The 13957-nt window shown below is 40.1% G+C and overlaps 1 protein-coding gene across 1 annotated transcript; it reads right to left on the bottom strand.

Annotated features, from left to right (window-relative positions):
* Nucleotides 1–4476: 4476 nt before the first annotated feature.
* On the bottom strand, nucleotides 4477–10400 carry CUNH2orf69 (chromosome unknown C2orf69 homolog). The gene is made up of 2 exons (XM_021160813.3): nucleotides 9979–10400; nucleotides 4477–5349 (listed from the first exon to the last, which is right to left on the bottom strand). Exons 1-2 carry the CDS (start codon nucleotides 10252–10254, stop codon nucleotides 4528–4530), a joined length of 1098 nt encoding a protein of 365 aa, XP_021016472.1. The 5' UTR covers nucleotides 10255–10400; the 3' UTR covers nucleotides 4477–4527.
* Nucleotides 10401–13957: the final 3557 nt, after the last annotated feature.

Genomic DNA, 13957 nt, shown 5'->3' with positions numbered 1-13957 from the left:
GGTCATGGGATGATTGCCAATAGCAGCTGGGGCCTTGTGTGTCTTCATTTGTATGCAGTGGAGGAGTCTGGCTGGAATCCACAGGCACTGTCTTACATGAAGCAGCTTTTCAGAATTCTCTTAGCCTTAATGCTTTGAAATGTTGTCTTCAACCCTGTCCATCAATGAGTCTGTTGTTACCTCATGCAATACAATTACACATAGGAGTGGGCTGCTCTTCCTTGAGGTACAGGAAAGTGTATTAAGAGAGCAGAATGGTTAAGGTTAGATATTTAAGAAAATTTACAGGGGGCTTTGAATAAGGACTTATCAGGACTAAGAATAAGTAGATTTGATAGTGTGATAGATCATGAGTTCTGGGATTTATCCAAAAGAAACCTCATTTGATGCTGGCCTTTCTTGATGTTTTCCCTTCAAATACTTACGTAGTATTTCTAATTTTTCAAATACTTCTTTCAAAAATAAGAAATCTTTCTAATGTAAGTTTTGAAGACAGTGAGCTGTATGTTTGCATGTGCGTGTGTTCCCTGTACCTAATTCACTCAGTGTCATTGAAGAACAACTGACCTTACTGAACATGTGTCCATCAAAAGTAATCTAAGGTCATCAATTTAATACATTTTGGAAGTATTTACTCTTGAAAGTAGTAGTAAATAATTTACTCATGCTCTGTTTACAGTTGAACTAATTCCAGGCATCCAAAGGAAATGATAATAGACAAGAAAGGAAAAATATGTAATTTGACTTTTCCTAGGTATCTTCGGAAGATAAACTGAAATTATTGAAATAAACAAGGTTAAATTACCAGATTATTTTAAATCTCTACTTCTTAGCCTGAATATAGCATTTATTTAATGATTTTTCTCTCAGGAAAAAGTTGGAAGTCCTGAGTTCATACAGTATTTAGTTAGCTTTGAATCAATTCAGAGTCACATAGAGGGCTGGGAACACAGTGGCAGAGCACTTAACTAGCATGGGTAACTGGGTTCAGACCCAGTACCAAAAGCCAGGGTCGTGTAGAGAAGTTAAAATCTGAACCAAATCTTGAAAATATAACTGATACACACGACAAAATCCACTTCAGGAAAACGTGTGGTGCTAGTTACTCTCATTTCTTCTCAAACTTGTTAACTCCTCTTGTAGTGGATTGAAGCACTGCAGTGAATTTGACAAGTTTAAGACAATCCTCCTGGTCACATTTTCTTAAAAAACTTTTAATCTTAGTTTAAGACCAGATGAATAAAATATACATTAATGTAACTCACTGGACTTGAATTTTGTATTGAATAAATTTTAGGAATGATCTCATCACCCTGGGTCGCACAGATGGTTCTGGTTAAGCAAGGACATAATTAGGTTCTGCTACAGAAACTGAGATCACAGTGGTAGTGACCATATTAGTCATTCTATCCCATTCTTTCAGCTGAGTCAGGGCTTAACAGTTTTCTCCCAGCAAAACAATGCGCCGTTTACTATATACAGACATGGATGCAAATTAAAGTAATAGTCAATGGGAAGATGGCAAAATATGATAAAAAATATGAAACTAAGGAGTCAGGCAGTTATGACTTAGCATAGAATTTATCCAATTACATAAAATCTATGCTGCCATTTATACACTGTATCCTCTATGTAATGCTTACATAGAATAGCTCTGCTGGGTACATAGCCCAGTGACAGCAACTGCCTGAGATGAGGCTGAGTAGTCATAGGGGAGACAGATCCGTAGCTTTGAACATTGGGTTCAAAACATTAGCTTTCTATGACCCTATTTGCCTCAGCATATGAATACATTATTCATAATTTCAGAATGTATGAAATACCAAGAGACAGTCAACAAAGCTAATTTTTCATTCTTTTGTAGCAGCTATATGAACATTTGCAAAAAATCTAATAACAAGGCATATCTCGTGCCCATAAAAAGTTAAATCTATGGAGTTGTGGGGTAGGAGAGGCAGTTCAGGTAGGTGAAAGGCAGGTTATGACAGAATTTGGGACTGCCAATGTGACTCCTTCCTCCTGTGCTGGGGAACAGATGGGTCAGGAGGAACTCACAGGCTGGCACTTTGGTGTTAACCTTGCTTGAAAGGTACAAATCAGTGGGTGTCTTAAACGTAGCAGGAGACACTAAAATGACTTCTGAGTACGATTCCATCACCCAGGTGATGACTCAGAATGGGTAGGCCCACACAGTTTTAGCATGTGAATCACAGATGAGACCACGCACTCCTTACTCCTTAATTTGTGTTTCTCCGAAGGCCTCTGAATGAGCTACAATATTGTTTCAGACATTCCTTCTTAAGCTCTAGGCTGTTGTATTTCCCCACTAAAATGCTGGGACTTGATGTTAAATCCTTGTGGCTTAAATTCACCTTATACTTATAGGTGCTTGGACACTGTATGAATGAAATGAGAGTATCACACTATATTCCAAAGGTCTTTTATGGAGCTAAAGGAGTATAGACAGCTAAAACGATCAACAAAAGGGAGAGCTTTTTAAGGATTTCCTCTAGGAACCCAACAGAAGAAATGGGTATAATGCAGTCGGTTATGGAATAATTAAGATGTGTACTCAGTGGAAAGGAAGGTTGTTCACTGAAAAAGAGGAAAGTAAACAGACACCAAAAATGGCAAGGTGAAGCATTTCCTTTCAAATAGATGATCTGAGTGAACAGATAAACACATCCAAATAACATTTCTGTGGATTATTATCTTTAATATAATTATACATTCATGCTGTAGTGGTAGCAATGTTCACATTTGTAGGACCACTTCTCAGTGACTCTTTACAAAGGCACAATCAAGTAGAATGCACGTTTACCATAAAAAATTTAGCATATACAATTTTAAACAGATGAAAGAAAGGACCACTTTGAATACTAAACAGAAATACCTGTGTGGAGGTCAACTCAATCATTTCCACTCCTTAGCATCTGTAGTACTTAACACTGTCTCCAGAGGTGATGATGGTTCTAGTGCCCATCTGATCAACATCCACTTTAACATGTAACAATTGAACATTCATAGGGAGAGGTGAAGAACTCAATGAGTTCTTAAAGGAAAACCCTTCTCTTTCTACTTCAGTTAATCCTGTGAAAACTAAAGCCTTGCCCTTCTGTATGACCATTCAGTAGTTCAGTTTTACATTAAATGACGCATTTGAGGATTATTAAACAAATTAAAGATAGCCATCCAATCACAGTGCTTAACGTTAAGGAAATACATAGTAAGTTAGAAACCAGGTAAGTTGTTTTTACAATGGGAAGTGTTGATCTCAGAGAAATGGATCTCAAAAGAATGGATATTCAAAGAAAGTGGAACAATATAAAACTACTTAGGAAATGTACAGATACTCAACTGTAAGTTGATGGAATCATGCTCACTTTAAACAACACGTGTGAAGGAATCCTTTACCATGAATGAGTATTTGGAATATACTTATAGGTTGATTAAGATGTAACTTTGGAAGAAACCAGACTTAACACTTTTCATATTGTTTGATAAATAGACTAGCTTGTTGGGCCTGGGAGGTGCCATTCTTTAGTACAGTTTCTTGCCCAAAGCAGCAGGGTTTAGTTCCCTGTTATTTCATGACCTGCACAGCATTATTTATAAATAAAAAAGTGCCTGACCACTTTTTAAAACTACACAGCTATGTTTCAATGTTGTTTGAAATTCGTTAGATCTAGGTTTCTCAAAATGCATTTTTCTAGTAAAGAAAAATGTGTCCAAATTATGTAGCAGTGTTAAGCAAATTCAGTTTCTGGGCCAAAATTTAAATTATTTGTGTCTCCAAACCTTCCTTTGTAACCTTTCTTATCTCATCAATTTAATTTTACATTTGGCCAAAGAAAGCTATTTTCTCTTGGCAGACAAAACCATGCTTCTGAAGAAATGCTGATTTAGGTCTGTGAAATCTGTCTCGTTTTGAGAGCACACTAACAAATAATTAAAAACTGACAATTAAGAATTAAGTTACAGTGCTCAGTGTAATGTTTTAAAAACCAACTATACAATTCTATAATCTTGAATACAGGGGGGATAACTATATTTTGACTTTAAAAAACAAAACACTTGGTGGATCACTGAGAATGAGTTTAGGGGTTCAGAAACCCCAGGAGTCTGGATGCAGAGTGTAGCTGTCCCGAGAGTGTGTTGGACAGAGAAGTGAAATGTCTCTAGTCAACAGCCATTATCACCAAAGTTAGATTAAAATAGGTCTCAGAAAAGTCAATTATTTCCAACACCAATTTTGTTACCTTTTAAAAAACTAACATGGTTGCTTTCATTTTAATGGTCATAGAATTAGCACAAACAACCCTTTTAGATTTCACACTAATTCTAATCTGATCAGAATTTAAAACTGACCACACTTGACGAGCAAAGCAACCCGACTGTATGTGACACGCATGTTTTTGGAATGTGCATCTTCTTAGCCCACAAACTGATTATTAATCTTGCATCTCATCATCTGCATTTATAACATTCAAAAATTTATTCTCCCATTAAGCAAGCACATTAATAGTCTCAGAATACTTCATGAACCCGGAAATGATTCTCTATGGAAGGAGTTTCGTTCACAAAATGAATTTGGCTGGTCACTTGCATACCCAAATCCCTGAGTATCTGAACAAATTTCTTGTGCTCCTTTCCAATCCAGGATCTCATTGGATCATGTACTTGGTAAGGTGTGACATGAGTGTGAACAGTAATTCCTGTTTGAGCAAATTCTTCCAAGACTTCTGGATATGTGACCCACGTATTGCTTCCTCCAGAATGCCCACCATCCAGCCAGTACATTGTTCTTATGCTTTTGATGAATGCATCTATGTTCTTGTCTTTCTTGGCTTCCTTCAACTCAAACAGCAACTGATTCAAAACAACACAGCCTTTACTGAATCCAATTAAAGTAAATGATGCACCATCCAATGACAGTGGAGCAAAACTCATGGAAGGCTCATCAACATGCTCACAGGTCCTCTCGTTTCCCTTTTGGCCACCATTACTAGTAGAAGAATTAGACTCACAGTTAGATGCTTTACAATCCTTATTCCAAACACTCCTGTTCTTCAACAGCATACCGTTCTGAGTTAGGTTAAAAGCATTAACTAATAACATATACAAGTGCTTAAAGGCTCCAAAGTCCGGAGTATGTTCTGGTGCACCAAACATGTTGCTTTTCACAAAATTGTCATAGCAGCTGAATTTGTGCAAATGCATTCGGGAACACTTTATTACCCAAATATAACTACTGGGAAAACGGCGGGCTAAAATGGTAGCAATATTTTCTAGACTCCAATTTTCCCATTGATAATTCTCAGGATGACGAGTCATAATCTCATGGTAATTCTGAAAAGAAAGATGAAATAAGCATTAAACGTGTATTTACCTATAAAAATAACTTCTCATCACTGAGGAAGTTTGGATGACCTACAGTTAGTGTATTAGAAATAAAACCTTAAAGCCTGCTATCAGTTTTTGGTTATCAGATTTTGAATGAACACTTTACTCTCAACCTAAACTTCTTTAGAGTAATAAATATACTAAGTATTAAGAATTTCTGAATAAGGGGGCTGGCGACATGCCTCAGTAAATAAGAGCACTGACTGCTCTTCTGAAGATCCTGAGTTCAAATCCCAGCAAGCAACCACCCGTAATGAGATCTGACTCCCTCTTCTGGGGTGTCTGAAGGCAGCTACAGTGTACTTATAAATAATAATAAATAAATCTTTGGGCTGAAGTGAGCAGGGATTGAGCGAGTGGGATTGACCGGAGCGAGCAGAGGTCCTAAAATTCAATTCCCAACAACCACATGAAGGCTCACAACCATCCGTACAGCTACAGTGTACTCACATACTGTTTAGATGCATTCAATATAAAGTAATGATATATTTTTGTTTTGGTTGGACTATTTAATATAATTTCCTTTTATATTTTTATTAATGGCAATGCTTGTTCTTGTTTGAGACAGGGTCTTATATGGTCAAGGTTGTGGTTTGCCTGTCTCAGCTCCTTGAGTACTAGGAGGCTGGAGGTAAGGAGGTAAAAAGAGACTTTTTTCACTTTTAACCTTTTGTAGTTTGAATATTAAGTGATATGTACATTTTCCTATTGAAAAAAAAAAAACAGACTACAAAAAATAAATCTATAAAGATATAAAGTCTTAAGGTCACCAATATTAGAAATAATTAAAATTTAGTTGGCTATCAGTTCAGTGTTTACTACACACACACACATACACACACACACAACTATGTATATAAGAAAATATTCTTTCCTTCTCTATTAAGAAACCATAGCTTAGGTATAATTTTCCCTTAAAAACAGGCTAAAAGGCATGACTCTATATCAATACAAATTTGCATAAATCTTTAGACATCAGTAAGATGCAGTTCTTTAGACATCAGTAATATGCAGTACTGGCAGTAACAGTAGAGCTGACACTAGAAATGTACAAGATGCACTGTTTTCCACGCCACTGTTTAGCTAATGATAATGGTTAATTTAAAAATAAACCCAGCTAGGATAAGATTATGCAATGCTCTTGCTTTTATTTGCCTATTTGATATTAGGTTAAACATTTTTCTGTTTGCTGGCAATGTTCATTTTTTACTTCTGTTAACTATGTTTGTGTCCTCTTATAACTTTCTCACTATAATGTTCAATTCCTGAACAGTTCTGTTTCGTTAGTAGTTTGTCATATATGCCTATTAGCAACTTGCTATGTGTGTGTTCAATAGATTCCAGGAAGATCTTATGTTGAATTTTTATGGATTTTGCCATTACTTTCTGCACATCCAGGTTTATCATATAAAAACTGTCATAAAATTATATCAGGGAAGGAATAATTCTATTATTCCTTTTTGTTACTCTTTTTAAACATTTCCTGTGTGTGCCAGCATGAGTGAAGGACAGAGGACAACCTGCAGGAGTTGTTCTGTCCTTCTACCACGTGGGTCTTGGGAACTGAACTCAGGTTGGCCAGTGTGACAGCAAGCACTGTTACCCACTGAGCTATCTTGCTGGTTTTTAAAAAATGTGTTTCTTTGAATCAAGGTCTCATGTAGTCTAGGCTAGCCTTGAACTCATTATGGAGCTGAGAAGAGCACTGAACTGCTTTTACACCTGCCTTCTACTTCATTCATTTTTGCAAGCTAAGTGTGGAAGTGCCTCTAGTACTTAGAAGCTAAGTGTCAAAGTGCCTCTAGTATTTACGGGGCTGAATCAAGAGGATTCATAGTGAACAACCTATGAATGAATGAATGAATGAATGAATGAATGAATAGATAAGCACACAAATAAGCTTATAATTGACAGCCTCAAAGTCCTGAAGCTACACAATTACTTCATTATTTAATGGATGCAAGCAAAGCAGATTTTATGACTCAGTTTAGGATGTACCTCATAGGTATTATAAATCTAAATATCACTCCCTCCATCAGCCCCAGGTTATTTGATCTAAAGGAAAGAAAATGTGACTACTGAGGAACTCAAAAGGGTCCTTACTGTTATATCAAAGCTCAGACCCGAGAACCATGGATAAATACTTCCACTCCCTGAAATCGGGACCAGATGCCTCCATAGTCAAACTGATTCTTCAGGCCAGACTATTAACTATGACTACCCTCCTGAAAGGAGTTTTCTTCTTCCTGGGGATAGAATGCACTTACGATGCTTATAGGAGGTAAGGAGTGAGACTATGTCTCTACTCATGTCCAGTGAGGCAGGCAACAAGAGACTCTCTTGCAGAGACCAAGGAATGCTTATCCCAGTTAGATGCTCACGGAAGCAGAAATTTAGGAGTCCATCCCACACTGTACTGAACTGGAGTCCAAAGAATCTTTTCAGAAACCTTCCTGTTTGCAAGGGTTCAGAAACACTCATAATAAGGATGTGAAGTAGAATGGACCGCAGAGAATGAGGAGAGCTACACTGGGTAAGAGCCCCGCTTCTCTCCAGAACGCACCACAGGAAGGAACCTCTTTACAGAGCATAAATTACACTGCCCAACTAAACTGCAAGGAAGGATCCAGCTAAAGGGAACTGCCTAAGACAGTGCAAGGAGACCCAGAGACCTAAACACACCTCGGCAGTTACCCTGCAGGAAAGCAAGCTGTGATGGCACCTGGATTCCTAGCACTTGAGAGAACTCCGGCTCTTACTGCTGAGGATCAGGAAGCCATGGGATGGTCTGGAAGAGGGTGGAATAATGAGACCTTGGCTGTCAACCACAGTTCCATCACTGTAGATACAGAGAGGTGGAGACACTGCATGCTGCTGGATTAGACCGGAGATATGAGAGATCTACAGATAACTTCAGATTTCTAAGTCAAATAGTTAAATAGGTATTTTCATTAACCTGGATAAGGAAGGCTGCTTCAATAGATTTTCAGTTTTAGAAGGCTACTAAACATCCAAAGGAAGAAAAGGCATGCAATCGGTGAGTTCATAAACACCGGCTAATGTCTAGACTAAATAAATGCCCAGGCCCGTCAGCATGTAGGCAGTATGTAAAGTCACGAGATGGAAAGAGATCACTGAAAGAGTAGAGGAAAAAAATCCCAAGAGTGGAGCACGAGGGTACTTGAAGGTGAGAAGGGGCTGGAACCTAATTAGAGTTATCTCCAAATTTCAGCTTGATTGAGGCCCTTTGACTGAGTATCCCCATTTTATATCTGTATATATCCCCATTTATATACTTCAATGGAGAGATTTAACATCTGCATAGACTTCATAGCTAAAAAGTACAGAGTGGAATGGTAAATCGAGGTGACTTTGCCTTGAAGCTTTGGGATGCACGGCCTTGCATTTCTTTTCCAGAAGACCTCATGCTCTATAACACCCCACACTCTGAACATTACCATTCTCTCATTGTCCCAAAGGCTGATGATGGGGAATGAAAGATGATCCTCAAGCTATATCTAGAACACTTTAGGCCCTACTGCAGCCAGGTGGATGTTCTGTCTGGAACACTTTTACAGCAGAAAGTACTCAGCCACCACCACCACCACCACCACCACCACCACCACTGGAAGGCATGAAGTAGTTGGTCACAAGTCGCAGGAAGCAGAAGCACACACTTGTTTTTCAATCTGGGAATAAAGGCACCAAAATGAGATTTTCTTGAAACTAAATTCGGGTTTTTGCCAGTTTCCATTAGCAGTCAACTAGTCAAGTCAACTGATTTGAGAGAAAAGAGCAAGAGAAAACAGATTTTTAGGTGTATCATTTTAAAGCACCAATTTCAAAATAATAAGTTTTCTAGTCTGAGGGAACCATCTAGCTATATTCTAGCTTGAATATCTACCCTAGTGCTAACTCTCTAGGATAACTGATTTTCATTGGAAACGCCAACTGTATCCGCGCTGTCCAACCGGGTACAAGCAAGTCACCTGTGGTGACTCAACACTTGGCGGCAATACAACTAGTGAGACAGAGAACGCTGCCTTTTCATTTTAACTTATTCAGATACTCTCACGCGGCTAATGTATCCACTGCACGATGCACTTTTACATTAAAACCCAGCTTCCAGGACAGCTTCAGCAAAGACGTATGTCTGCAGCTATAAAAACCAGTAACAGGAAGCACACAGATGAGTTGAATTCAAATGGGCCTCTCAGTATCATTAGCATTCTTGACGATTACATCCCTTCCACTGCTGTGTTTTAGGGTTACCGGAAAGGTCACTTTAGCAACGGATGTATTTTATTTGGTCAGTCAGCGTTTTCTAAACAGTGTCCAGTGCCCAGCACACACACAGTCCTCTGAGAGCAGGCTGGAGCTGTGCGTGCTCGTCCCATTCCCTGTCGCGCCTCTCCTTCCACCCAGCGGCACCTGGACTGACAACCGCTCTCTGGAGACCGTGGCCCTCCAAGGCCCCTTCCCCGGATGGGGCTCTGGCAGGAACAGGGGCGCCCCCGCACCCCCATCGTATGAGAACCCGCGTGGGCGTGTCGGGGAGGCCTGGCCCCGCGTTACCTGCACGTCCCCGGGGAAGTAGAGGACGTGGTGCTGCTGCTCCGGGGAATCTCCCTCCCGGGATGTCAGCAGGAGCAGTTCGTTGCTGCGCTGCGGGTCGGAGCCCGGCACCGTGGAGCGCTGCAGACGGTGGCTGTCCTCCGGGGAGCCCCGCTCACCGCCGCCCGGGTTCATGGCTCGGTTCTGCGAGCGGGACGCAGAGTCTCCGGAAGCGAGCAGCGGCCGCAGGAGCAGCAGCACCAGCGCGGGGGACCGCAGACGCCGCGACCCCTGCATGGGCTCGAGCCGCCAGGGCCGCTCACCGGGCAGCGAGGGCGGGGCCTCGGCTGCCCAACTGCCCCGGTCGCCGTGACGTCAGCACGCCGCGTGCGTCCGGAGGGAGGGGGAGCGGAGGGCGCGGCCGGAGGAAGGACGTTTGTGGTTGGTGGACTTAGCCCCGGCCGGGAAGTTCGAACGGACTTGGGAGAGCCAGCAGGTTGGGCCCATGCGCAGTAGCAGATGCTCAGGTTCGGAGTTTCCTCTGGTTCTGTATAAAAGCTTTGGTAGGTTCATCCTCACGGTGAGGATGTGTCTTTGTTAATTTAGTCCAAGGTAAAGAAGAATGGTTCTGAAAGTCATGTACTTGCTCACACATTTACTGTAGGGGTGTTTACAGCTTATAGAATTTCCTATTTAGGGTTTTGAAACCACGTTGAAAAGTATAGGAAAGTCATGGAAATAGCAACTTCTTACTTAAAATTGTGTAGAAATAGGACTGGGCCAAATTTATGCTAAAGGTGGGAAAAGTGAATCTTATTTTAACATTGTGTGCGCACAGCGGACACGCACATGCATCTGTTTGCTGCTGTAGGCTTGAAGTGACTTTGGGTGTAAAGGAGAATCCTGGAGAGAAGTTGAAACTTGAAGTTTCTGCAGGAGTTATTAGCTGATTAGAACTTAAATGACTGGGGAGAAATTTTAATGTTGTAAGTCCAAACCCTGATTAAAAATTATCTTGAGCTGTCTTTCGCTCTTTTAATTAATAGCCTTTCCTAGCTAACCCGTGTACCTAAACAGCCAGCATCCTAGTGAGTATCAGGTGAAACCTTTGAAATGTGTTAACTTAGCTTCCACCAACCCAGAAGCTAAGACTTATTAGAGGCCTATAGCAGAAAGTTTCTGTCTGTTATCTTCTTATTTAAAAAGTCTTAATATATATACTATTTTCTATTTTGGTACTGTAAAACTTGAGCTAACTGATATGTGGCTCACCTTTAAGGTGAGAGCAGTTTCTTGTATCACAGTACATTCCTCACACTCCATCTTTTAAAATTTTTTTTATTGATTAATTTATAGTTTGACAGCATCTTGCTGAACCTGAAGCTCATGGATTAGGCTAGACTGGGCTAGCCAAGAAGCCCCCAATGGTTTGCCTGTTTCTAACTGCCCAGCTACTAGGTTCTCTGTTTTGTGGATGCTGGGGATCCAATTCAGCCCCCATGCTTTGGGGAAAGAGGCAGGCACCTTACCAACTAGGTCATATCCCAAGCCTTATTCTAATTTTAAATTTCTTGTATTTGTTAACAAAGTATAATTGCTCTGTACATTTTCTTAGTGTCTTTATAGAGGTATGCTTTACCAATCTACTTTGATAAAAACTGTTAGATTCTATCTGACATAATACATGTAACTGAGGTGTTTTGATTGTAAATGGCCCCCACAGACCCATATTTGAATACTTAGTTCCCAGTTCATAGAACTGGTTGAGAAGGGCTCTGATGTATGGACTTCTTGGAGGAAGTGTTTTTCTGAAGGTGGTTTTGGGGTTTTGAAAGCCCACACCATTCTAAGTTTGCCCTCTACTCCTCCATCCTTGTAGGTCAAGATCTAAGCTCTTGGCTACTACATTAGCACCATGTTCTACACTAGCACCATGTCTGCCTGCTGCCATGCTCCCCACCATGAGGGTCATGGACTCTATCTAACCCTCTGGAACTAGGAGCCCACAGTTAAATACTTTCTTTTATAAGTTGCCTTGGTTATGGTGTTTTATCACAGCAATAGAAAAGTAAGGTACAAACCAAGAATAAATTATTTAATTCCTACCACAAAGTAGATTGATTGCTTTATTAAAATAGCTAGTTTAGAAGTAGAGGTCAGGATACAGTCACACCAAGGAAGCTGATCTTCACTTTTGTTTTGCAAATCATGTTTTCCCGGGGTCTAGGACTGTTAAGCTGTAGTCTACAAGTCCAGATGTGGGCGTATATTGCTAATATAGCTTTTGATTCTTGTGGTTTTGTTTTTCCAGGTTGACTGATTAGTGAAGTAATCATATGCTGAAGGGAACAGGAAGTACTTGTGTTTAGAAAAAAAAAGAATAATTGCAGCAAATGCTAAATATCTCAAAGTAACCTTAGAATCTCTAAGATAGTTGAGGCCTTTGAGAAATACAAAAGAAGAACCGAAGAGCAAAGAAACAAGCTGAAGCAAGGAGAACGCCACACTCCCCAGTCCAAGATTTCTGCTGCCCTACAGGAGACATGTTCTTGGGAAAGCAGCATCTCTCTCTCTCAATTCATCGTTAGAGGCATGGGTGTTGTTTAAAAGCTATGTCATAGACTCTGTAGCTACTTCTTATATGTTTCCTTTTCATTACCATAATATTTTCTCTCATCTTCATCTTCTCCCACAAAATCAACCCTGATGATTCTGATCTTCCTACAATCATCCCTACAAATGGACTCTACTTTCTTGCCTTTTAGTCTCTCTCAGAACCAGACTTCCAACTCAATAAGAGGTATTACAAGAGCAAAGTTACTCTACCCAGTTGAGTAAAATTTCCTCTTTTCTAGTTCTTTGTGATCTTCAGTTGGCATTTTATTGTTGGTAGTGTGCAAACTCTACAGCTCATATCTGGCTTCTTCTCAGTTCTCAGGTTTCCCGATGAGTCCTCGGAGCACCATGCTCCTCAATATAATGGAAAAAAGTTTAAACTTTAAGAAGGACTCCCAGAAAGACTAAGTTCATCATAAAGGACAACAGAAAGAGAATGAAGCCATTTTATTGTAATTAGTAGTAAAATCGGCCTATCTCATGCAACAGGAGGTGAAAGCCTGAAACACTAAGGGATTTGTCACAACTGAAGAATTAGCTCACTCTTCATTAAGAGGCAGCTGTAAGATGAAGGCAATGCTCTGCCCGCATTTCAAGTCTTTATCTGGATAAATCAGATACGCAGATGTTTATTGCTTGCTAACCTATAAATGTTGATATGTAATTTGACCAAGCCAGCCCAGTCAGTCAACAGGTTCTCCAGTGCAGGAGTGAGGATTAAAAAGAAAAGAGACAATCAGACAACACTGTATCATGACCCCAGCCAGTTCTGAGGCTAAGGTGGGTTTATTTTTTCCCAAACTGCTTTTATACCATTTTAATTACATGCAAGTAATAAGGCCAGTTCTAGGTTGAGGAAAAACAAGATAATAAACACAAATAGTCAAGGAACAAGCAAAGCAATAAACAAAGTCCCGTTATCACTCCTACAATCACTGTTTCTAAGGGCTTACCGGGATGACCAAGATCTGAGCCTACTTCCCTGTCCTAGCCCAAAGTCAGATTCCTGCCTGAAGCCTACTTCTTTGTTCCACCCTGAAATCAGATTCTTGACTGAATTTCCTTCCCTGTCATGACCTAATGTCAGATTCCTGCCTGAAGCCCATTCCCTCGTCCTTGGCCAATGTCAGATTCCTATCAAGCGGCTCCAAAAGCTCTCCACAGCAATTAAATTAATTTTGTATCAAATGTTTGCACAAGTCAGATTTGGTTCATAGGCTACAAAAACTTTTCTGGTTGAAGATTACAAATGGGTATGTAAGACCAGGAGATGAAGAGAAAGAGATAAGATCTTTAAATGTGGCTTCCTCTAAGAGACAGAGAAGGAAAAACTATGGGATTTAATTGAATCCCAGTTGATGTTCTACCAAATATTTATTTTTTT

Source organism: Mus caroli, unplaced genomic scaffold (genome assembly GCF_978045245.1).
Source record: "Mus caroli unplaced genomic scaffold, Mus_caroli_1 scaffold_1, whole genome shotgun sequence".
In the NCBI taxonomy this organism is placed as follows: domain Eukaryota; kingdom Metazoa; phylum Chordata; class Mammalia; order Rodentia; family Muridae; genus Mus; species Mus caroli.
The sequence above is the reverse complement of the archived record's forward strand: the minus strand, read 5'-3'. Positions and strand labels throughout refer to the sequence as shown.

Bases quoted from the DNA above. Each gene is read 5' to 3' on its own strand.
- CUNH2orf69 (XM_021160813.3), bottom strand. From the start codon at position 10,254: ATGCAGGGGTCGCGGCGTCTGCGGTCCCCCGCGCTGGTGCTGCTGCTC. The intron at 5,350-9,978 runs GTAACGCGGGGC...CTTTCTTTTCAG, and splicing joins ACTTCCCCGGGGACGTGCAG to AATTACCATGAGATTATGAC.